Genomic DNA, 26,514 nt, shown 5'->3' with positions numbered 1-26,514 from the left:
AAATAGCATGATGAAACATAAGAAAGAATTAGGGAAGAGAAAGGAGAAACATAATAGTTATTCTCTCTCTCTCGTTTGTTCATTTGTTTTTTTACTATGCAACAAGTATTAGTATTCTCACTTATTATTATTTAATTCTTCATTCTACACAAGAGGAAACAAATTTGGAGACATTAAATAACTTCCCCAAAGGCACTAGTATGCAAATGTGAGAGATGAGATTCTACCCAAAGTCTGTGCAACTTAATAGCTTCTGCTCTTAGACACTTCTCAATGCTGTTTCTTGGTTATGAGACTACTGTACTATTTTGTACACTTAAGGCAATGAAATTTTTGACTAAAGAATTGATTACAGAAAGTAACAAATACAGAGAGTAAATGATGAGGGAGAAAAGAATGATTTTAGAGATTTAGTGACACACTGGCTGAGAAGAAAGCTGTGTCAAAGTGGGAGCCCAGTTTTAAGCTTTGGCATTTAAGAAAATGGTGGTGAAAACAACATGTAGATATTTGGGGAAAGGGAACATTAATACTAAGAAGCGCTATTTCTGTACATGTTGAGTGTGAAGGGTCCACTGCAGGTACCAAAGTCCTTGAATGCTCAATTCTCATATATAAAATGATGTAGTGTTTGCACAAAACTTATGCACATCATCCTGTATACTTTAAATAATCTCTAGATTACTTATAATACCTAATGCAATGTAAATATATGTAAATCACTGCCAGCACATGGGAGATTCAAGTTTTGCTTTTTGGAACTTTCAGGAAATTTTCCCCAAATATTTTCAGTTGTCTTTAGTTGAATCCTTATATGCTGAGCCCGCAGATGCAGAGCAACGGCTATATTTAAGAGAGATATGAGCAACTGAAGAGAGTGCACCAGAGAGTGGCGCTTTCTTCCACTCACCAATTATCTCCCCTTTCTTCATTTAAAAAAAACTGTTTTTTAAAGAATGACTATTTCCATTCATAATCTTCCTTTCTCATCCTAATTTTCATCCAAAATATTTGGAAGTCTGGAATCCCACCTATCCTGTCATTATCTTAACATGTCCTTTTTTTAAATCAAGGACTTCATTTTTAATTTAATCCAACAAACTTTATTCTCTTTACTTCTACAGAAAATTCGACAATGACAATCTTGCCTTTTTTGCTTAAGAATATTCTCCCTCTTCCCCCCACTCTTTTTATGCTCTATTTTCACCAAATCTATACATTATTTTGGAGAGGCTGCATAACAAAGTGGTTAAGAGTATGTGCTCTGAAGCTCACAGTGCCTTGGCTATTTAAAATCCTGACTTAAAATGCCTAACCACTGTGAATCTCAACTTCCTTACCTATGAAACAGAGATGATAATAAGAACACCGTTATCATAGGGCTGTTAGGAAGGTAAAATGGGATAATATTTGTAAATGGCTTAACAATAATGCCTGGTACCCTGTAAGCACTATATATATGCTAATTATTTTATAACTCTGCTTCTTTGCATACCTTACCTCTGTTCTCTTCAGACCCACTTGTTTCTTCTCTTCTCTCTTAACTTTCCCTAACCTTGCTCACTTCAAAAATCACAGAAGGGTAATGAATCACATCAACATTTAAGCACATCTAAGCAAATAAATTAACAAATGTGTAACTTTAGGCATGGCCTTTTATCCTAGCCTCTTCTGTATTGATGACTTATTCAGAGTCAGGTGAATGAGCGATTTGGATAAGACACCACTACTTCAAATCCAACATAAATCAGATCAAGCTCATGATTTTGTCTCCAGAACTAGAAGTTTGAATTTCCTCTTTCAAGTTGAGCAGTGCCATTCTTTCCACTCCCCAGGTTTATAATATCAAAACAATCTTTCATATGTTTTCTCCTCTATCCCTATACAAAAATCAGTCATTAATCTCTTCACTTCACCTACAGCTTTCAGTCTCCTCTCTTTTCCTAGATACCTATTGATGCTGTTCCACTCCACACTCATTACCTCAAACCCGGATCAGTCTAAACTGATCTTCATCCCCCTCAATAACCTTTCCTCTAGGAAATCCTGCATATTGACAACAAATTAGTTTCTAGTTAGGACTGCTACTTTCAGACACACTTCTGCACAAAGAAATTAGCATAAAATTAACTTAACCTCTTGGCCATTTAAGAGTGAAACCATTCAGGGAGCATTGCCCCTTTCTTAATATGAGTACAAAGCTGTTGAGCCTTTCTGCCACATGCACAGATGACTGTGTAAGAACAAGCAGCTAGTTTCTGTTTTTGATTAATACTGTAAGACTATGTCACTCTCTTGGTGGTCCTCTGGAATAGTACAACAAAGTCCCAGGTTCCCTGTGCAAAAATCTACTTTGGGCTTCGTTTGTTCTATCTGGGAGCTTAGCTGGTATATTAGTTTTCCAGAGCTGCCATAACAAAATACCACAGACTGGGTGGTATAAATAACAGAAATTAATTTTCTCAAAGTTCTAGAGGCCAGAAGTCCAACATTAAGGTGTTGGGAAATCAGGTTTCTCCTGAGGCCTCTCTACATGGCTTACGAGTGACCATCTTTGTTTGTTCACATGGTCTTCTCTCTGTGCCTGTCCAAGGCCAAATTCCCTCTGTGTGGGTGCATTCCTGGTACCTTTTTTTTTTTTTTTTTAACTATAAGGACACCAGTGATATTGGACGAGGGCCCCATCTTTTGACCTCATATAATTGTAATGACTACTTTAAAGCCCCTATCTCCAAATTGAGTCACACTGAGGATTACAGCTTCAATATATAAATTCTGGGGATCTGTCTCTTGAACTGTGCGTGACACCCATAGAAACTCCAGGGTCTAAGCTTGATTTTATTTTGTAAACACAAGAACCTTGCATACCTCTCTCTTGAGGGCAAGTACTGTCTTCCCTCTTTCCTTCTATCCTTCCTTTCATTATTTCTTTTTGCAGCTTCAGAGACTGTTATTCAGTGAATATTTGTGGGAAAAACTGAACAGAAGACTGTGAGTCTATGTATAAATTGAATTAAAGGGCCTATAAAATAAAATGCCACATAATAATCTATTTGCTTAAAAAAATCTATTGAACTTAAAAAAGCAGTGAGTCATTAAAAAATAAATCCCCCTAAGAAATGGAGGCGCAATTAAATTATCATAAAAAATACCTTATTTTGAAAGTGTTTTCCCATTGTGTTTTCCCATTTAAATTTTAAACGCAGACATGATTATTTCTTTTTTACTAAAATATCACCTATTTGTGCTTCCCTGGCAGTCCAGTGGTTAAGACTCTGCACTTCTAATGCAAGGGGTGCGGGTTCGATCCCTGGTCTGGGAACTAAGATCCCACATGCTTCATGGTGAGGCCAAAAAAAAACAAACAAAAAAAAATAAAATAAAGTATCACCTATCACAAGCCAAATAACAGTGGTTATTACTCACTGATTGATAAGTTTCTTTATTCATCCAGATTCCTTACTATCTTGAACTTCCTTCACTTCCTAAACTCTTAGGAGAAATGACAAGGTCCATTTGAACTTGTCCTAATGAAGTGTAAAATAAACTATATCTGAATTTTCCTTTTTCTTTTCCTATGCCCCATCCTACAATCAGTGCTACTTTAAAGAAATATTTTGTATACATTTGGGAATATCAATACTATTTTTAAAATTGTCACAAATGGATCCCATTTTTCATAATGATTTATCATTACTGAGTATTCACTGCATTTCATTCACATTATTTACCTTACAAATACACAGCACACTTTTGGAAAAAAAGCCATGATAGTTTGTGTTCCGATGGTTTGTTTTAATGTTCAGGGCAGAGTATAAAGAGCATTTCTAAGAAGTTCAACATGGTAACACTTGCTAAACTGATCAATATCACTGATGTCTACAAAATCCTGTTAAAGATAATAAATACAGTCGCATGTAAGTATCAGAGAAAAAAAAAACTACAGAATTAGTAGAGTTACTCCTCAAACACAAACAGGAGTAGAGTTCCGGCTCCTGTCCATGTCTCACCCTCAGTAATCTTACAGAAAAATGTTCTGTGGAGCTTGTGGCAGGCAGTCAACTTGACTCACGTTCTACATAGTGTAAAAGCCTCACGTAAGTTTATAATCAGGAGAATAGTTGTTAAACTACCAAGAACAGCTACAGGAATGATGGTGTTAAGGAAAAGAATTCTCATTACAATAAGATAAGTGAGGATTTCCTTTTGTTTTTTTTTAACATCTTTACTGGAGTGTAATTGGTTTACAGTGGTGTGTTAGTTGCTGCTGTATAACAAAGTGAATCAGCTATACGTATATACACATATATCCCCATATCTCCTCCCTCTTGTGTCTCCCTCTCACCCTCCCTATCCCACCCCTCTAGGTGGTCACAAAGCACCGAGCTGATCTCCCTGTGCTATGCGGCTGCTTCCCACTAGCTATCTGTTTTACGTTTGGTAGTGTATATATGTCCATGCCACTCTCTCACTTCGTCCCAGCTTACCCTTCCCCCTCCCCATATCCTCAAGTTCATTCTCTAGTAGGTCTGCATCTTTATTCCCGTCTTGTCCCTAGGTTCTTCATGACCTTTTTTTTTTTTTAGATTCCATATATATGTGTTAGCATACGGTACTTGTTTTTCTTTCTCTGACTTACTTCACTCTGTATGACAGACTCTAGGTCCATCCACCTCACTACAAATAACTAAATTTCGTTTCTTTTTATGGCTGAGTAATATCCCATTGTATATATGTGCCACATCTTCTTTAAAGCTAAATGTTTATTATCCCATGACCAGGATTTCAATTTGACGGGGGCTGCATGATGAGCTGAGAGACTGTGAATATCTGAAGCACTGATGGAAAAACACCTTTTCTCTTGGGCTGTGATTTACAATGAAAAGGATGTGTGTGGCAGGTGGGGAGGAGGAAAGGACTGGGAAATTGTTAAGTTCTGTGTGAGGAGATACTTCATGAGATTTAAAGTGGAGCCCAGGTCACTCCCGCTCTGTTTGGTCAAACAAACCAAGAATTCCCTGAAGGTAGTAAAAATATATGAAACATCTGAAGGCTAATATAAAAGACAGGGAGAGGTGGGTCGTTAAAAGGTAATCTATTCAAGTGATTCTAGTGAAGAAAGCCAGTAAGAGATGATAATAGGATAATAGGATAATAGGATACCAAGAAATTACTCAGAAGTAAGACTGTGCCCCATGAGGGCAGACATATGCCCTCATGTGTCTTTTATGAGCATCCTGTTATTTTTTGCAAGGTTTTCAGGATCTTCCAATAGGGCCAAATCTAATTTGCCAGGGAAGAAGCAAATAGACGACAACTACACAGTTAGGGCATTAGCTTTTTGGACATATTTTTAAGACACTTTCCAACCCTGCCTCTTAACCACAACACATACAAATACATTATACTCAGATGGTATCTGCAGGATTTTTGCTCCCCAGATCAATGCCAGCAGTTTCTTGGTCTGTGGTCCACAGAGTTACATGTATCCACAATATTAAGTGCTTTTCTGCCCACTATTCATTACCAAACAAATGGTTTCCTTTTCTGAAGGTTTCTTGAGAGAAAAAAATGCAGCTTTGGTAGGTACTAAATAATTTGCCAGTAGGATAGATAGTCTTGGATGTCAACTAAGTAAAGAGAAATGTCTGGAAGAAACAATTCAAGAATATTTATAGGTTGCAATTATCTCTCCAGTGGCAGTTAAATTTGACATAGCATCTGCCAAGTCCTTAAATAAAATAATTTTTTTCAAGAATGTGTAGTAAACGAGGAAGCATAGTAATATCAGAAAATGGGCCTTAATATTCAGAATAGCATTAGGTTTCATAAGCAATAGAGGCATATTGGGACACAGAACTTTCAGCAGATACTGAATTAGACCACACTTTAAATTTAACTATGTGTCCAAACCATGGTAGATGTTCCAAGAGTTACATGAAACAAAGCAATATGCTGACTACGAGCTTTTTGCAAAGCCCTAAATAAGAAATAAATAGCATAATGTAACTAAGGTAACTGTGGATTATATTAAATTTCATCCTAGATTACATTATTAAAATAATATTTTAAATCGTAAGTTTAAATCTAGACAAAGTGCCACCTTAAGTGAAAGCGGAATTGTTTGGGGGAAGATAGAGATGAATTAAAATCATATCCTAGGGCTTCCCTTGTGGCACAGTGGTTGAGAATCTGCCTGCCAATGCAGGGGACACGGGTTTGAGCCCTGGTCTGGGAAGATCCCACATGCCGCGGAGCAACTAGGCCTGTGAGCCACAACTACTGAGCCTGCACATCTGGAGCCTGTGCTCCGCAACAAGAGAGGCCATGATAGTGAGAAGCCCGCGCACCGCGATGAAGAGTGGCCCCCGCTTGCTGCAACTAGAGAAAGCCCTCTCACAGAAGCAAAGACCCAACACAGCCAAAAATAATAAATAAATAAATAAAATTTTTTAAAAAATTAAAAATCATATCTTAGCTGCAAATGGAAGCTAAGAAAATCACTTCTATAAAATAGACTCCCTTGCAAGAAAATGATTTTAAAACAGACTTTATTTCAGCAAACACTTATGAATATTTCTTAAAAACAAAATTTTGTAAAGATTTTAAAATCTAAAGATAGGTACTATATCTGGATATATTATTTATTCACTGATTATCTATCCAAAATTTGCTACACTATGCAGTTTGATCAGAGGTTTAGCAGTATTTAGAAATTCTGTGAACCAGTGAAATAATCTCTGCCACAAACCTGGGGCTTAAGGGCCAGACTATAGCTCTGGAACATGCAAGAAATAGGAACACCAAAATCAAGGGCCAGTTCTAAAGGAAATAAGAATCATGGAAGTGCTATGAAGTTGGAATCAAATCTCAATCTGGGCAACAAGTTGAGAAGTAATGTTAGCATACATTTTTTAAAAGTGGGGTAAGAGAAGAGAACTAATATTTATTTAGAACTTTAGACCTGCCAGATACAATTTAAATCTAATTTTCACAATAAACTTTATAAGAATTTTTATCCTCTTATTCTATATGTGGAAACCTAATGCTTATCAAAGAAACTGAATAAAATAGAATAAAATAAAATTGCTGAATTGTAGATCTAAGTAAGATTTGAATTCAGGTTTTGCCTAATGTTAGATCCATGATCATTTTATTTCACTAGTGGTCCTCAGGTTTTGTGATAATAAAATAATAACTAATACAAGTTGAGCGTTTGATATGTGTCCAACACTGTTCCATGCATTTAAAACATATTAACATATTTAATATTCTCAACAAACTTAAGTGATATGTTAATATTATTATCTGTAGGGTTTAACTTGCCTAGGATCACTGAGCTAGTAAGTAAAGAGATGGGATACAGACTGTATATTCTGGCTCCTTAAACTAATGCTCTTAACTACACAGTGCGTCCTCATGATACTTGAAGTAGTATCATGATACCTCTCTCTTAAGTAGTATGGGATGACAGGCCCAGAACAAGAACCAAATCTGGTCCACTGCCTGTTTTTGTAAATAAAGTTTTATGGGACTCTAGCTATGCTCACTTGTTTACATCATATATCTCCTTTCTTACTACTACTTAATTGAGTTGTTGCAATATAGTCTATATGGCCAGGACTTTACAGAAAGACTTTGCTGACCCCTAATGAAGGCCATGGATAACAAAACAATATTTGTCTATTTTTGAGGTAAGTGAATAAAATTTTTCATAATAATTCATTATTCTTTTTAAACTCCTCATCTCCTCTTACTTACAGAAGCTCATCTAATCAAGAGAACAAGACAGATGTATCTATTTGTCGTCACATGTATTTGTCATAAATATGAATTATTTTGATTTTATTAATAGCTAGCCCACTATACAGAGCTTATTTCACTTTAAAAAACAATAACAGAAAATAATCTATTTAAACTACAATACTTGAAATAGTAAACATCTGTATTCCTATTGGTAAATTTATATTAAAAGTCAATACCAGTTTTCTCAAGGTTTCATTTTCATCAAGGTTAAAATGAAATAGTTAAGGAATAACTGTCCTGCATCTAAATGAGTCACTAGATGTTAAAACGCGTTTGCTAATCTGTAAACATGTGAACACTTTACAGTTTATATTACTCCTAAGCAACTGCATTATGCTGTCTGAATTTGTAACACCATCTTTTATATACTCGGTGATTAAAAATAGGCATTTTCACTGTAGTTAAATATGCCTTTGTTTCTGATTTTCAAACCTGAATAAAACACAATTTCTGTGAAAGTGTGTCTCAGAGGAACACAATTGCAGGCTTTCCACAGCATCATTTGCTTAAATGGCTCTCTGCTCTCTCCTTCCCTCCCCCACCAGAAGCACTGAACCCACTAAGCATCCCCTAGAGATCCTGCAGAGTGCCATCTGCTGTATATCTGCTATGTTGCAGCCTGAAATTCTTGATGTGAGATTTAGCCCATCAAATCACACAATAGTATGTGAGTTGTATTACAACTGAGACATTAATGCTGGATGCAAGAAGAAAATTAAAAGTTAAACATGCATAGCAGAACCACATTAGTGGTTATTTGATTAATTATTGAATATGATTATAACACAAATAACCACATCATTCAGGTACAATGAGGGTGGCGGTTATTGTTAATACAGGGCTGTAGTTTGTTTTTAATAAGTAATAAAATAATACACATGACTGGCAGATTATGTAAGTACTCATACCGGGAAAGAATTCTCTGCCTGATTGTTATACCCTTTCTCCCCCTGATCCCACTCCGTTTTTAGTTTGACATCATTTTTTAAATACCAAATGATACACTGATGGCAAAGGGAAGAGAAATACAGAGGAAAATAGCATTGTAGGGGATGAAGTTGTTGTAGAGGGAGCCACTCAGAGGACACACAATTTGGGAAGACTGAGTTTTTTAAGGCAATGTTAAACATATATAAGAAAATATTATGTATATGCAATGATTTTGACAGAAACACATAAGAAAATATACCATGAATATAAAATAAATATCTGCCTTAATTGCACATGTCCACCCCTCCTCAACCACTACCTCTACACATGTAATCTTACCTTGACTACCATGTTTAACATCCCCATACTTTTCAAAATGTATATTCTTTAATAATATTTAATAATTATTTAGCTTTGCATATTTTTAAACTCTATATTCTGTATGAATTTATCTGTGACTTGGTTTTTGTGTTGAAAACACTCTTTGTGGGACATGATGATACATGAACATAAAGCATTCTATTACATGAATATACCCGGAGGGAGAGTAATTTGGTACAAGCACTTTGGAAAAACTTTGATATTATCTAGTAGTTTTGAACATGCACTTACATAGTAATTCTGCTTCTGAGAGAGACCAGATTCTCATGGAGAGATTAACACTTTGCTCAAAGTCATATGTACCTACTGAGATTTGATACTCAAATTTGAGCAGTCTGTCCTAGTACAGACTAGTATATTGTGATCACTATAGTAGATTGCCTCTGCAGTATAAATAACAACTTTAGGTAATATAAGTAATACTCTTTAAAGAAAAAAATAATACCTCAGTATGGAGGGTACTCATGTAAGATGAACATCTGGTCATCATTATTAATTAACCTAATAAAATTTATAATATCCTTCCAAAACTAAGACATGTCTTACCTTAAAACATATTTTAAAAATTTGTTCAGGGCATTCATTTTCACATCCTTCAAATTCATAGACCAATGACTTACAAAGAAATAAACCAATAATTTAATAACTGAGAACAAGCTGGAAAGAGTTACTATTTCTATTTTAGGCTTTAGCTTTATAAATTAATACTTTGTATAGATTGTTTTACATATTGAAATTTCTAAAGCCTGGGAAATATGCTTTTGGAATTAATCAGTAGATTGACAAATCCACTGACTGTTTATCTTTTCTTTTCTTATCATATTTACTTCTCAGCATCATTCCTCAAGTTGGCTTTCTTAAAGAAATGTTTTCCCTTGCTTCTTGATATTACTCTAATACTCTAATTACTCTAATATGGTTTTCAAATTTTCTGAAGCTTTCCTGATTTTTAGTTGTTTTATCAGTTATTGAGAGAAGAGAGTTAAAATCTTCAACTATGATTGTGAAGTACCTACCTCTTCATTTAGTTCTGTCAGATTTTGCAACATATATTTACAAGTTACATACATAGGTCATCCACATGTATGACTGTTATGTCTTCCTGATGAACTGACTCTTTTTTGTGTGTGTGTGTGTGTGTGTATATTTTTTTTCACATCTTTATTGGAGTATAAATGCTTTATAATGTTGTATTATCATTATGAAATGCAGCTCTTTGATTCTGGTGATATATCTTATCTTTATATCTACCTGACATGGGTAGAGTCACTCTAGTTTTCTTGCATTTGCAGTTTTTGTGGTGTATCTTTTTCCAATTTTTATCTTAAACTAATTTTTATGCAAGCAAAAACAAGCAAATAAACAAAGTAGGTAGCAGAAACTTGGAATTTTATTATTTTCAAAAGATAAATGTAAAGAGCAGTCTAATTATTATATTGTTATCTAGATTTACATGGGTAATTGCTTGTTTTTGGTGAATTTCCTTACTTCATGACTCTCCACTGTTGCTTTTTCCTTCTGTAATTATCCATTGTCGGAGTTCCTATTCTACAGGCTTTTCATTTGCTTTTGAGAATTGCTGATAGGAAAATGTTAGTTTATAAGAACGTTGTTATAGATTTTGGAATCATTTCACCAAAATGTGCTAAAAGAAAAAAATCTTTAAGGAATGCCCACCATACAATGATTTATGGTGAAGTTCAAAACACTCCAAATTTTGTCATATATTTATGTATTATATTTAAAAATAAAAGAAATAAGTTTATGTTTAAAATTATCCTTGAAAGTTTCCCATTATTATTTTTTAGAGATAATAAAATTAGTTTGAACTGCTAGATGGTTGAGAAAAAAAGAAAAATGGGTAAGAGCTCTTTATTCAATGGCAAACCCAAATGTTTATGTCAACTACCTGAGCTTGTAAATTATATTGATTCTCGAACAAATAGTTCTCTGATTTTCACTAATGTAATTTTATTGTTAGATTCCCCTGATCATATCAACATTTTTTAAATTTGTTTAACATTTATCTAACTTTAAAAAAATGTCTTATATGATTTAGGAAATTTACTAGGAACATTTGTTAAACATAAATTAAAAAGGCAAGCATGGGCTTCCTTGGTGGCGCAGTGGTTGGGAGTCTGCCTGCCAATGCAGGGGACGCGGGTTCATGCCCTGGTCCGGGAGGATCCCACATGCCGCGGAGCGGCTGGGCCCGTGGGCCATGGCCGCTGGGCCTGCGCGTCCAGAGCCTGTGCTCCGCAGCGGGAGAGGCCACAGCAGTGAGAGGCCCGCGTGCCACAAAAAAAAAAAAAAGGCAAGCATGTTGGGTGGAGGGGCATTGCAAACAATCTTGGATAAACATTCTTATTAGTTGTTATCTTACTAGAAACTATGCACTGCATCTAAAATCCCTTCCCAGTAGTCTTCTTGGTCAGTTACCGAACAGTACAAACAAATTCTATAATAAGAGAATAACAAAAAGAGAACAGCGCAAACTGAAAGGAAACATCAAAACAAAAACTATTTCTGTAGATATTGTATTAAATATTTTCTTCTTTTACAAGTAATGGAGTTATGTGAAAAAGTTAACAAAAAAGGAAGAAAAATTTATATAGTTCTGCCTTGCTGTAGTCACTTTTATTAAAAATCACTAATATGAAAAAATAAAGTGACAACAGAATTTCTTAGGGCCCAAAGCCAGTCTTTTTTTTTTTTTTTTTTAAATAAAGGAATTGATATTTGGGGTTGTCATAGCAAATGATCTCCAAAGAAGGGGGATAAAATTGGTAGTGTGAGCTTCCATTCAGATTATTCACACTTGACCTATCTAAGAATTAAAATCTAAGATGGCAACAGAGTAGCATTAGGAAAAATCTCAAATAGGAGTGGTTTCCAGTGTGATACACTAAACTCATTAATGACTTTTTTCATCTTAAAAATAAAATAATTGGGATATTCTGCAGTTAAAAATTATCTGGAGTGGGAAGCAGCAGCATAGAACAGGGAGATCAGCTCGGTGCTTTGTGATGACCTAGAGGTGTGGGATAGGGAAGGTGGGAGGGAGGCTCAAGAGGGAGGGGATGTGGGGACATGTGTATGCATATGGCTGATTCACTTTGGTGTACAACAGAAACTAACACAGTATTGTGAAGCAATTATACTCCAATAAAGATCTATTAAAAAAAATTATCTGTATACACAGGTGGACTACTAAGCATCATAAAAATAAGTTAATAGAAATAAACTCTATTTGTCTATGTTAAAAAAGGTATTATTAATCTAAAATGAATAGCTGGAATTAAATTCAGCAATGAAATCTGAATTGCCATTTAAAAACTCATGGCTTAGAGAATATTTTCTTTAAAGGCACCTATTATGAATATCATTTTTCTAGAAGAGATGTTAATGCTAATCATATAATAATATTGCTTTTCTTGCTGACCATAAAGAGTAAGACCCCCTGATCTCTGAATGGGCTTAACAAACAGATGTAATTATTGTTCATTTTACATTAGCTTTAAAAGTCAATTCTCTTCAGTTTCTTCAAATACTCTTTAATGAAGAAAAACAGATAGAAATATAAAAACAATCTCAGTATATTCTGAATATTGACTTTATAGTGAATATCACTGCATATTTTTAAATTATAAAATTAAGTACATAAGAACGCCCCTTGACTCTTCCTGTCAGTTTTTCCTACTTCCTTTTACTTTTTTGATTTTTTTTAAATTAAAATCCAGACCAAAGCGAGAGGTAGAAAACTGAATACTTGACTGTTACAGACTTTGAGATTAATATCTTTTAATATTACAGCTATTATTAAGTTTGCGTTGTTCAGAGAGGTTCAGACTACATGTCAAGCAAAAGGTCAGGAAGCCTGGACTGGTGCAGACAGAAACACTTATGCTGTCAATATAGAAACCACATAGTCATACATATAGCGGTGTACTGGTAAATATTTAACAACAGCTCTCCAAAATTTAAAAGCCCTACCTTGCATTGTTTGCCAATTTCTGTGGCATAATATTCCCGTGTGGCTGATTTCAAGCTAACAAAGTGACATAAATGAATGCACATTAGCTATTATATAGTATTTCTACATATAGATCCAATAGATGTAAATAAGCTCACAAGTGTAATTAATAGTAAAATATAGTAAAGTTAGTAGGAAATGTAGAGATTTCAGTACTGATTACCCTTTTAAAAATATGATTTGTTTCATTATAAGTGTATATAATTTAATTTTTTTAATGCCTGTGCTTAACTGTCAGCTCATAAAATTCCTGAAATTCTAACAATGATCAAGTATAAGCACACCACTCCTACACACCACTGCATAGACACAAAGACCACCCCAGAGAGATAAACTGGTTTGGGATGCAGAGATCTCTTACAGTTATTACTTTAATAGCTGACAGGAATACATGACTGGATGCCCCTAATAGGCTATGACAATCACTTCTCTTAAATTCCCTTCTCTCTCCCTGATTCATTTCTGGCCTCTAGTGGTAGCCACTAGTGTTGTTATTATTGTTTTTATCAGTGTTAGAAAAGGAAATATCAGTGGTCATCATTGTAAGTGAGTCATAATACTACTCATATTAAATAGTTGTATTTTTCTGTTCTCACACTATTTATGAACATCCCTTATCAATAATGAGAAATCAGTTAAACGATAATAGGATATGATAAAATGTCACTGAATTGAGAGTCAGAAATCTCAGGCTGTTGTTCCGAATTCACACCCACTAGAGGAAAGTCATTTAAAATTTTGGTCCCCTCATTTTACATCTTTGAAATAATATTGTTTACACTTTTTACAGAAATCCTCCAAAGAAAATAACTGTTGCAATTATAAAAATAAAACCATAACATACTTGAATCCTAAAGAATGGCTGATTCTTGGACATAAAGATGAAAGACTCCACTGCGTATTTTCCTGACTAGCTCATCATCTAACTGAGCATAGACTGAAAGAGGGCACCTGGAGTCAATGGGCAAAATCAATCAAACATTCAGATGAAATTTTACTAGATTAATTGTTATTGGAACAAAAATGACGAAATAAACTACTTTTATGGTATCATATAAAGTCTCAATATCATTAAAATGAAGTCCAGTTAATAGGTCTCTCAATAGCTTTTTAAAAACATAACAGCTGATGCCCATTTCTCTTTATCTGACTTTTCCCAGACTTGGTATCAATTTATTCTTTTTTAATTCCTTCACAGAATCTTAGAATTTTGGGGAAGAGTACCTTATAAACAGAACTACAAACCCTTTATTTGACATATGAGAAAGGCTAAGTTCCATGAGGATACCTGACCCCTGCCCAGTGTTACGCAGTTAACTATTGATAGAAGCAGGGATTAACCAGGTCTACAGACTTCACTATCTACCAGTACTGAAAACATTAATCTTAGAGCAAACCATTACCTCTTGTAGAACTCTTTTCATCTTTAATAATAATGTCTTGACGGCTGTGCAGTCCTGTAGCATCAGTCTGAATGGCAGAGAATCGATGCCTCCATTTTCTTCCACACCTGGCAGGGGCCAATCTGCAGATGGACTGCTGGGCGTTCCCCTGATATGGGGACACCTGGCTTCCTGATCAATCTCTTTTGTTAATTTCAGGGAAAGGTTCCTAACAAGAAAAAAATGAACAAAAATTACTAGGTAGTATATTCAGAGCAGTATTTTCCAAGCTGTTGATCAATGTCAGTAGTGAGCTAGAAAAAACTTCCTTGTGACTCTCATTACTTCTTCACATTAGTCTTTGGAAATTCTGAAACTTTCTGTCAAAATTATGAAGTTATTTGTCAATTTTATATATAGTGGTAATAAGGTTCAATGACAATCACTATTTTAGAATGTGATTTTTTTCCCCAACTGGAATTTAATTTATACATGATAACAATGGGTTTACACTTATTTAACTCTTTTAAAAATGTTGAAATTCAAAAGTAATCACTGAAAGAGAAATTTCATATAGAGATTTTCTGAAAATATGCTTAAAAATTAACTGGAAAGAAAAGATTAAGAAACCAAAACTTGGGATAAAAAATTTTGGTAATTATTATTTTAAATTACTAAATTAATCAATTGTGGATTCAACCATTTTGTGGATTAAGAAAGACTAGTATGCATAGGATTTTATGTGAAAATAGTGAAATAACTGTGAGATGCATAACTTCATATGTAATTAGCATGCTTATCAAATAATCATTAAATTTTTAGCATAGTAATGTGTGGAAAATATTTTATTGATTACTTGATATAAACAATTATTTTTAAATACTGCATTTTGAAAATAACACGCTTATATTGAAGGTATATATAAAGAAAAGATATTAAGATTAACAATTTTCCAAATATGCCTATGAGGCAGATATAAAAATAGTATGAAAAGAGCAGCCTATGAAAATAGTCATTTTTAATGAGTTTTTCTAAATTTGTTTCCATTCATTAAAACTAATGGGCCTAAAATAAATAAATAAATAAATAAAAATAAAGGGGCTTCCCTGGTGGCACAGTGGTTTAGAGTCCGCCTGCCGATGCAGGGGACACAGGTTCGTGCCCCGGTCCGGGAGGATCCCACATGCCGCGGAGCAGCTGGGCCTGTGAGCCATGGCCGCTGAGCCTGTGCGTCCGGACTCCACAACGGGAGAAGCCACAACAGTGAGAGGCCCGCGTACCGCAAAAAAAAAAAAAACTAATGGGCCTGTACAATAATGGCAATACTATAACATAGCTCAGGATATTTATGAAACTTATGCTCAATTTCAATAGCTTTTATGTATATTATTTACTGAAGTATATGACAAGGTCACTTGGCAACCTAAATTGAGAAAAAACAGAGTTGCCTTGGAGCCTGCCACCAAGGTCAGGCAAAGATGCAAATAAAAAAATACGTCCTTGGTTAATTTTATCCAAATCTGATTATTCACAAATAGTATAACAATTTATAAAGTATCAGATAATTAGCAAAGAAACATATTTTTGGATCACACAATTGTTGACTTGTCTTCATGGGTATATTCAAGATCACAATTGTTATTTGAAGTGATCATATTATTACTATCCCCACTTTACATTTACAATGAAATAATAAATAAATAGTCATAGCTAACATTTTTTGAGGATTGACTGTGGGCCAAGTACTGTGCTAACCACTTCATGTGTGTTAATTTATCCAAACCTTGAACAAAACCAAGAGGTAGCTATAATGAGTATCTTCATTTTACATATGAGAAAATAGGCTCAGATAAGTAATTTTTCTCAAATTAAAATAGCTATTAAGAAGTTGACCTGAGATGAACCAACCTAAGTACATAAGCAGGATAAGATTATTTTTTTCCTACCAGCCATTTAACATGCATATATATACAATAATAATTAATGTATCTCAGGTAGTCCTGTAAGGACTTCATATATGCTAAACCACTTAATACTCATACAACTCTTTGAGGTATTAAAATCCCCATTTCACAGTTGAGGGATTTGAATCTCAAAGAAGTTAAGGTACATGCTGATGGCAATACAGCAAACAAGCAACAGAGCAGAGATTTGAACGCAGGCAGTGCACTCGAGCTCTTAGTCACAAGATTCTGCATCTCATAAAGAAGCAAGCAAATGAACAAAAATTGAAAAAAATAAAACATACCTATAATTACACAAAGCATCATTTATATTTTCATTTTTAAAATATATTTTCATGTGGCTTAATATCATCAAAACAAACAACCCAGTCAAAAAATGGGCAGAAGACCTAAATAGACGTTTCTCCAAAGAAGACATACAGATGGCCAAGAGGCACATGAAAAGATGTTCAACATCACTACTTATTAGAGAAATGCAAATCAAAACTACAATGAGATATCACCTCACACCGGTCAGAATGGCCATCATCAAAAAATCTACAAACAATAAATTCTGGAGAGGGTGTGGAGAGAAGGGAATCCTCTTGCACTGTTGGTGGGAATATAAATTGATACAGCCACTATAGAGAACAGTACGGAGGTTCCTTTAAAAAACTAAAAATAGAGCTACCATATGATCCTGCAATCCCACTCCTGGGCATATATCCATAAAAAAACATGCACCCCAATGTTCACTGCAGCACTGTTTACCATAGCCAAGACATGGAAGCAACCTAAATGTCCATCGACAGAGGAATGGATAAAGTAGATGTGGTACATATATACAATGGAATATTACCCAGCCATTTAGAAAGAATGAAATAATGCCATTTGCAGCAATATAGATGGACCTAGAGATTGTCATACTGAGTGAAGTCAGACAGAGAAAGACAAATATTGTATGATATCGCTTATATGCAAAATCTAAAAAGAAATGATACAATTGAACTTATTTACAAAACAGAAACAGATTCACAGACTTAGAGACCTATGGTTACCACGGGGGAAGGGATAGTTAGGGAGTTTGGGACTGACATGTACACACTGCTATATTTAAAATAGACAACCAACAATAACCTACTGTACAGCACAGGGAACTCTGCTCAATATTATGCTGCAACCTAAATGGGAAAAGAATTTGAAAAAGAATAGATGCATGTATATGTATAACTGAATCACTTTGCTGTACACCTGAAACTATCACGACATTGTTAATCACCTATACTCCAATATAAAATAAAAAATTTTAAAAATAAATAATTTTATTAGATATGACTGATTCATTTTAATTATATACAACTTGTCGTGAGCTATACGATCATTCTTAAAGGTTTTTATTTTATTGTCGAAGACCAATAAGAAAATAAAATATAAAAATTAAATTTCACAGCACAAGTAACAGTATTTTAGTTATAATAGAATTTTCAAAGATTTATCAGGTTTAAGTTGTGAACTTGCCTGGTGTCTGGTACATATTAAGCTGACTCAGTAAATAACTGTATAATTGAAGTTGAACAAATGAATACAGTAATGAGTGAATGAACAAAACAATTCTTTGTAATAATCTATGCATACAACTCTCATTTGTACACAGACATTTTTGTGGAAGGTGAATTTTTATGTAATGCAGGGCTGCCACCCACGGTTCCAAATTTCCCAGCACTCTTACAATAAAATAAACTAACAATTTTATAATTCCTTTTAATTAGATTGCTGTTTCTTTGAACCTATTTGTCCAATTATGTATCTAAACATCAGTAAAGACTGAAAAAGCTTTCACAAACCACACCAGTGTGAAGTTCTGCAACTAATTTCAGGAAATTACTGAGATTCTAAGGATTACAGTTTAGCATTTACACAACTAAGGATGCTGCTGTTTCAGATAGTTACGAATGGACCATATGCAGAAATGTACTTAGAAGATAAAATTAGCCATTTGTTTTACACTTCAAAACTTTGTATCTATCCTTAATTCCAACAAGAAAGAGAATGATGGCATTATGTCACAGTTATGGAAAACATCCACATTGTGTCCAGCAGAGCAACAGCGGCTGGTGTTGCAGAGATTAATAGGACTCTGTCACTGACCTCAAGAGGCTCACCATGAACATTAACTGCTTAATAATTGATACCAAAAAATAACAGCTAATATTCTTTCCCATATGGAAAACAAATCCATTTATTTCTACATGAAAAAGAGTGGGCTGCAACACCACAATAATCAAAACGATTCTTCATTAGGTTGAGTCAGTTAGTAAAATGGGCTGTTAATCAGGTCTGCTACTCAGCTGCACAGGCTGGCACAGGTATCCTAGTCTATATTTATGGTCATTGTATTTCTGATTGATTGGTGCCTGGGGAATTACAATTATTAAATATTTTGAATACTAATGTGTTTAACAATAGACTATGATTGGGCCAAAAATACCCATGTGTCTCTGGGCAAATACACCTAAAAAAATCCATCCCTGTAATTGATAAGAAAAGGAGAAAAGTCTCTAATATGAAGTCATAGTTTCCCCTGGCACAGACAACCCATAATAAGGCCGGGAGGGTAGAGCAAGGTTCAGGTGCTCTCCTGTTCCTGCATTAGCAGGGCTCATGAGATGATGCAATTCATGTACTTCAGGATATATAGCTCTCTGTCTGCCAACACTCTGAATTATTATTGTCCAGAAAACTGAAGAAATGTGCTTTATATCAAAACAGTCCGTTCACTTCACACACACACACAAAGGGTAAGATACTGAAGCCCGATACAGTGGTTCATTAATCACCATAACTACTGCAAACAAAAAACAAAGACAATGTAATCTCCACTGAGCACATCCATATACACTTCACCCTCTCTGTATCATCTCCATGAATCTTTGCTAGAATTGCTCAGTAATATTTTCACTTGCCTTGTTGATTATAAATACCAACCAAGTCTTTATAATTGAAAATTTAGTAACATTTAGAGAGTCAAATTGAGACTTATGGGCCTTTCTTAGTCTGTACGTTTTAGATAATAAAGCTTTTGTGTAAAATTAACAGCAAAATTCATAAATGTTACATTAAATATATTCTTGAAAGTTTCAACTTGAGAAACTGGAGAGTTTCAACTGGTATTTAAAACATTTGACTCAAACTACTATGGTGAATTGGCTCTGTACTTTTGTCACTGGGATCCTTTGTGTGAAAGAAATTTTCTACCAAGCTAGTTCAAAAGTTCTGCTGCAATTCTATTTTTAGTATGACAGATAAGTTTAATGGGAAAATATATATCTTGACATAAACTATACAGTGATTAAAGAATTTTTCCTTACCAGGAAGAGAAAATAAAAGTATTTTCCTTATTTTTTAATCATTTGGTTATAACTAGAACTATCATTTGGATACTGAGATATTTTCTTCCCACCCATATGTATTCTTCAATCATTTGAAAACTTCCCAACATAATGGCCCAAATTACTAACAAAATACAAGAAAATGTCAGTTGCAAAAGATTGATGCTCTTACCTGTCATAGGAGCGACTCCTTATTTAGTGTACTGACACCTTTCATGAGAGCAAATATCTGTGGTCATTAGGGATCGCAATGATTTACACTTTAAAATGTGCCTATGATTTCTGAACTAGATTTCCAAGGAATGAAAAGTAAAAGTAATCTCCATTTGTACAGCATAATAAATAAGCATATGCATATAACTGCCTTCCAAAGCTCCATTAAGTAGATTTGAAGAAAATAATATTGTGTTTTTAAAAACCATACTTTGGGAAACTTATTGTTATTTAAACCTCATTTCAAAAAGGCCCAGATTATTTATGGTAAATTAAATCTTAGCTTTGAATAATTCTAAGACAGGCATGAAGGTATAAATCTATATTCATGAACTGGCATCCCAGAACCTAATAAAAAAATGTTTAGGGAACTAACTACAAAAAGGCTTGGTTGATGAATGAACTATGTATGTTTCTTATGTTTTCTTTCAAAATATATTGTTTAACTGAAAGTGTCATCTTAGGAAAATACTTGTATCTCAAATTGTATTATAATTGGATATTTAGCTGTATTTCTGGAAGGGATGAAACCAGCATCCATCCTTCCACAGGAGGACAGTGGTTATAAGAACGTGTTGATATTTTACATTTACATATGAATTTACATATGAGGAGGATTTCACTAGTAGCTTAAGTGATGGGTATAAGAAAGGCAAGATATGGGGAAAGGTAAGATAAAATCCAAATACCTTAACACAACCAACAAGGTTCTCCATAATCTAGCAACTGTCTGCCTCACCACACTTCATCGGCTAACAACTACCTCCTTGTTTTTTAAGTTCCAATCACACTGCTCTTCATTCAGGCCCTGAAACGTGCCAAGCTCCAACCTGCCTCAGGAACTTTACATATGTTCTTCTATCTGCATGAAAAAGTGCCACTTACCCACCTTCCAGATCTTGCCTTAAAATACATCACTTCTTCAAGGAAATCTCCTTTGCATCTCATATCAAAAGAACAATCAAATTTAGTGCTACAGAAAGCATTATAGATCTAGTGTAACATTCCTATTTAATATATAAGGAGCTCAAACCTAAATTAATTTTCTAAGTGTCACACAGCTAGAAGGTATAGAATTCCAGTCTCCTGACTTCTAGTCCAGTGCTCTTTTCTTCATACTGCATCATCTTTCTTTTTTTTTTTTGCATCATCTTTTAATAGGGTTAAAATTTTAAATATACTTGTATTTATCTATGTTATTTTCACTGAAGCTACAGTAGTAAAATATTAGGTTACGATCTTAGGGAATAAGATTAAATAGTAAGGACTCCTATTCCCTACAACAGTTAGAATTTCCTTCTCCAAAATTTTCAAGAATGTAGATATTCTATGAATGTAAATCTACTCATACAAACTTTGAAAGTAGTTGTTTAATCATAAAAAGAAATGACTGAGTTGATTGCCTTTGTTTAGCAACTTTTCTCCATGCCATTAATGTCATCCCTGTTTCTCCCTGCCATTCTCTACTTTTGTTTTCACATGTCATTTAAGATCCAGTTTAAAGATCATTTCTGTAAGAAAAAGAATTAGAATTGATAAATATAGAGATGAACGTAGTACAATAAAGTTCAGCAAAGAACGACTCAAATTATTGTTTAAAAACTCCCATGTTCACACATATAAAGATATACAACAAAATCTGTCTGTGCACATGTATACATTTTTCACTTTGCAATTACTCATTTAATTGTAGATATTGTAAGTTTTAATTATGCTATGATTGAATTAATAGTGTAATCATTTTTCTTTGCCAGAGCACTCAAGCTGTCAGAAAGTTGAGGGCACAGAATTATCAAAAATATTTTATATAGATAGAGATCAAATTTTAATTTATTGTCCCCTGATATTACAGAAGTGATTCTCAATTTAGAAAACCTCATAAACTAGCTGGTCTTCCTGTGTCTAACAGATAATCAATCAAATATTTTTTTAAAAACTTAAGTTCTTTCTCTCTAGTCTTCCAGGTAATTCATCATGTAAACAACATCAATTCTCTGATATGTTTGCAGACTCCTATCTTCAACATTTTCCTTATTTTACACTTCTCTATTCTGGGGGTCAGGAAAATTTTCCCACCCTCTCATCCACCACTCCATGGAAGTGATTTCATTTGGAAAATTTTGAACTATACAAGGAAAACAAATTAAAGTCAAACAAAATCTGATCTCTGAGAAATAATTATCTCACTATGATACCAAAGAGCTTTTTAAAATAGTTCAATTCCACTGTAGTAAACTGTTATTAAATTTACTTTCAAATGCATTTATAAACATGAAAATCATCTAAAAATGGGAAAGAGTTTTACTATATTATTTTATAGTTAATGTCTTGATTGGTGACGGAATTCTATAAATATATTTTAGACACTTGGCATCCTCTATAGTTATCTAAGATACATATTTTATAGTTACCTATTTGGTGTACTTTATATATTATAATTTATATAATTTACATATTATAATTAATTTAAGATTTTTTTAGTGAAAGAAATACACAATTTATTATTTTATATTTGCTTTGAAAAAATAATCTTTTTTTTTAAAGTCACAAATTCAAGCTCTAATATGACTTGCCTTACTATGAAACTTCTTTCTTTTTTTTAAACGAATTTTTTTCAGCTATAAGAGTTTCATATTTGTAGGGTAATAGAATCAGTAAAATGAGAATCATCATTTTTAGAGATGTAAATTATATTTTAGAAAATAATTTTTTCCCAATACTACTTATTGCCTGCCCTTTTCCCTTCAATATCAGGAGAATAAGTCACAAAAGTACCAAGGTCTTGCTTCACATCCATATCATGGAGGGAATTTGATTAATCTTTCAGAATCAAACTATCACTATAAAACCCATCCTATTTCATTATCGCATAATATATTTAGAAGTTAATGTCATCATTTTAAGAATTTGTATGTAAAAGTCTCCTCTTATGACCATTTAAGGAGAGCACACAATGGGTTTTTAGATATAATTTATAAGAAAATTTATAAAAAAATATGTAACTGATATTTGCTTACAATAATTTGTATTACATCAGAACATTCTTAAAAAACACAACAAAACTATAGAATGTCTTCAATTTGCCTCTAGGTATCTAAGTAACCTTTACAAAATGCAATTTTTTACAAATATTGCAGCTAGGGTCTATTACAATAAAAATTCTGATATAATACATACCACTGAAGATATGCTAAAAGTTAATACAACCTACAGTCAATTACATAGTTTTAAAAGACTTTTCTATGCCCTTCACCTTTTTAAAATATTCAAGATCTGGCAAACTAAGTGTAATAAGTATTAGCCATGAAAGTATAATATAGGAAGTAGTGTTTCCAAACAGAAAATCAATTCTTGTGCTGTAACTTGACATAAAGGCAATACCTAAAATTACTGGCATAATACGTAGCAGCAAGGAAACTGTAAAACTCCAATGCTTTTCAAAGCTAAAAGAATTGGAGATTTTGACTTTGAGTAAATCTTTAGAACCACAAAACTTTATCAGTTTGAGAAAGATTAGTAAAACCTCCATCACACTTATCAACCAAATTTCCCATATTCCATTCTTGAGGTAACAAAAGGCACTGTGATGGTCTACATTCAATTTCAACTAGAAAAGTAAAATTTTCCGTATTACCCAAAATCAAGAATTTCTAAATATCTTGTCAAACTCACTCCTACATACACAAAAAGCACCTGGGCTTACTTTTAAATACATGAATTCCAGGGGTGTATCTCCAGCCCACTGTGCCACTTGCCTTAGTAAGACAAACAAAACACGTAGTGTAATAGCAGAATAGGTTAGACGTATCTTATCGCACTCACTGGATATGATTTTCCCCAGGATATATGTGAGTTTTGACATAATGTGGCTCATTTATACTTATCCTTTAAGCCTGGGTTAGTGCACCCTCTCTCCCAGGAAATCCTCTCCAACCCTTCCGGCTACCTCAGGCTGCACTAGCTGTCTCTTCCTTTTGGTCCAGTAACACCGAATAACGTGACACTCTCCTTCCTTGAGCCTTATATGTCCAAGTCGCTGTTGAATAAGTTAATATATGGCAATTTCACATACACTAAACACGTGTGCTAAGAATTCTACCTTATGAATCCTAAATAACGGGTTTACATATTGCAATTTCCCATGGATCACTTTCCAGATTTATCTTTGAAGCTTTACCTAGGCAAAACTATTTAAGGTAGTCAGTACGTTATGGGTAGATACAGAAAGAAGTAGAACTAAAACAAGTAGAATTAAAACAACAACTATGACAGAAATAACAATGATAAAATGATAGAAACTCATGTGGAGTATGAATATAGATATCAAGTACCATTGTCCCTCAGTATCTGCAGGAGATTGGTTCCAGGACAAAGGACGTATATCAAAATCCATATATGCTCAAATTCCACAGTCGGCTCTCCAACTCCATGAGCTCCATATCCCAGGATTCAATCAACACTGGATCATGTATTATTTGGGGTCCTGGGTTGATTGAATCTGCATATATGAAACCCACGGATATGCAGGGCCAACTATATATTTACTGAAAAAAAAAAATCCATGTATAACAGACTAGCACGGTTCAGACCCGTGTTGTTCAAGGGTCAACTGTAGTTGCACGAGAAGAAAGTGTAACTGAATTTTCATAGCTTCTGGGTTTAAATTTAGGTCCTCCTAAGAAAGAAGATTCTTGTTCTTGGGGAGAACTATTTTATGTAATATAAAGTTCTAGTGGAGGTACAATTGTTTGAATGAGAAAACCTCATTTTTAATAATATAGAAGACAATGTGTAGTATCCCACTTATTTTGAAGATTATTCCTACTAAATGAAAAGTACATAATTAGGTTCTAGCCAATAAGCTGTCCCAAAGTCCTAATTCTAGAAATTAAGTGGCTTTTGGAATCATGAGTACTGAAGAGTTACAACTTTGTGCCTAAAGTAAGATTAAGAAAAATTAGAAAGTACCTGAAGATTAACTGGATATCAATAAGTAAGTATTGTTTTCTCCAATTACCAGTTGTAATTATACCCTAAATTATATCACCTTTTAAGATACTGAACAGTCAATTATGATATTATATACAGTTTGGATTAGTGGAATACAAGGTCACAGTCCAGCCTCTTGATGGTCAGTTTGATTTGCAGCTGCAGTGCACAGTAACTAGAACACAGCTGTCCTGCAAACGCAGTCCTATTAGAGATTGCCCGCATGTGACATAAAACACAGGTATAGATTTGGGGGCTAAAAAGTATAATTGCTTTTTATTTTTAGCAAAATATTAATGATCAAATATGTTTTAAAAAACTTATATTCAGCATAGTAATAGCTGAATAATCCTAGTAAAGAATCCAGCTAACTTTACAACTGTATTCCTTACACATTCATTCATTTGTCCATTCTTTCAATAATTATCTATTGAGCACCCGTAATACCTATTCATGTCCTAAGAAATAAGATTTGTGAAATCTTATAGTAAATAGTTTTCTTGGAAGATGTTTAGATGGCTTATTAAAAAACTGCCTCAAAACAGGTGCTGAATTTAATTCAAATTTCTATGTTAAACATTATAATAATAAACATTATGATAGTAAAAGCACACTATCAACATGTAGAACCATCAAATGGTGCTGATTCTAAACATGTAGTTTTTTTGTAAACAATAGCAAACTTAACCATGAATGGACAAGAAAGAAAAAGGTGTCAATCTTCTTTTCTCTCTGAAATGGAGAACCACTGTACTTGGTACAAATAGCAGGCCAGATTATTTGTGTAAATGAAAAGCATATAGCACCATTTATACATAATTATACATCATAGAACTGTCAAGGTATAAATATCTGTTGCAAGGAACAAACAAAAAATCCTTGAGGCCAGTAAGAGAATCTGAGGCTAGATCTTGAAAGGACTGACATAAAGACAGAGTGTCATAGCTGAACTGATTTAAATGCTTCAGTTTAAAGTAGCTGAATTACCTTTCCATTATTCATCAGTATAGCACGAACATAGACAAACAGTAATATAAACATGATATGTGGCTATAAATCAGAAGGTTAGATAAGTCAGAAGCTGCAAAATGTTTTAGGTTTCTGTTGATGAATCTTTTCCTAACTCCTGTCTGGAAGACACACTTAGATTGTTGGACTCTGTCTCCAATATATTCCTCTTTGAATGTTATCTCAGTTTCTTTCTTCCTATGCTGAAGTGTACTCGACATTTAAAACCAGATAACGGTGGGTGCTGGTGGCATAGGATGGTTTCTCTTTCACACAAGCAGCAGAAACACAGATTGGTATCAATGTTCAATTGTCTTTGAAACAGAGACGAGGATGAAAAAGAAAATACCCAGCCCTTTTTTTTTTTCACAACCAAAGAAGAGCTGATAAAAGAAAACCTCCATTTTGCTCTTTCCTCTCCAGAGACAACTACCCATTTA

At 33.9% G+C, this 26,514-nt stretch overlaps 1 protein-coding gene across 2 annotated transcripts in view; it reads right to left on the bottom strand.

Annotated features, from left to right (window-relative positions):
* The window catches only part of CCSER1 (coiled-coil serine rich protein 1), a gene marked incomplete at both ends in the record, with an annotated part of 1,097,278 nt that overhangs the window by 792,429 nt on the left and 278,335 nt on the right, over nucleotides 1–26,514 (bottom strand). For both annotated transcript variants that reach the window (XM_082653728.1, XM_082653729.1), the window contains one exon: nucleotides 14,554–14,761. In XM_082653728.1, coding sequence (XP_082509854.1) covers nucleotides 14,554–14,761 — 208 coding nt within the window. The remainder of the gene's footprint in view (nucleotides 1–14,553; nucleotides 14,762–26,514) is intronic.

The sequence above is a fragment of the Grampus griseus genome, assembly GCF_964374135.1.
Source record: "Grampus griseus genome assembly, chromosome: 4".
Classification (NCBI taxonomy): Eukaryota; Metazoa; Chordata; class Mammalia; order Artiodactyla; family Delphinidae; genus Grampus; species Grampus griseus.
Note: the sequence above shows the minus strand (reverse complement) of the source record. Positions and strands in the feature narration are given on the sequence as shown.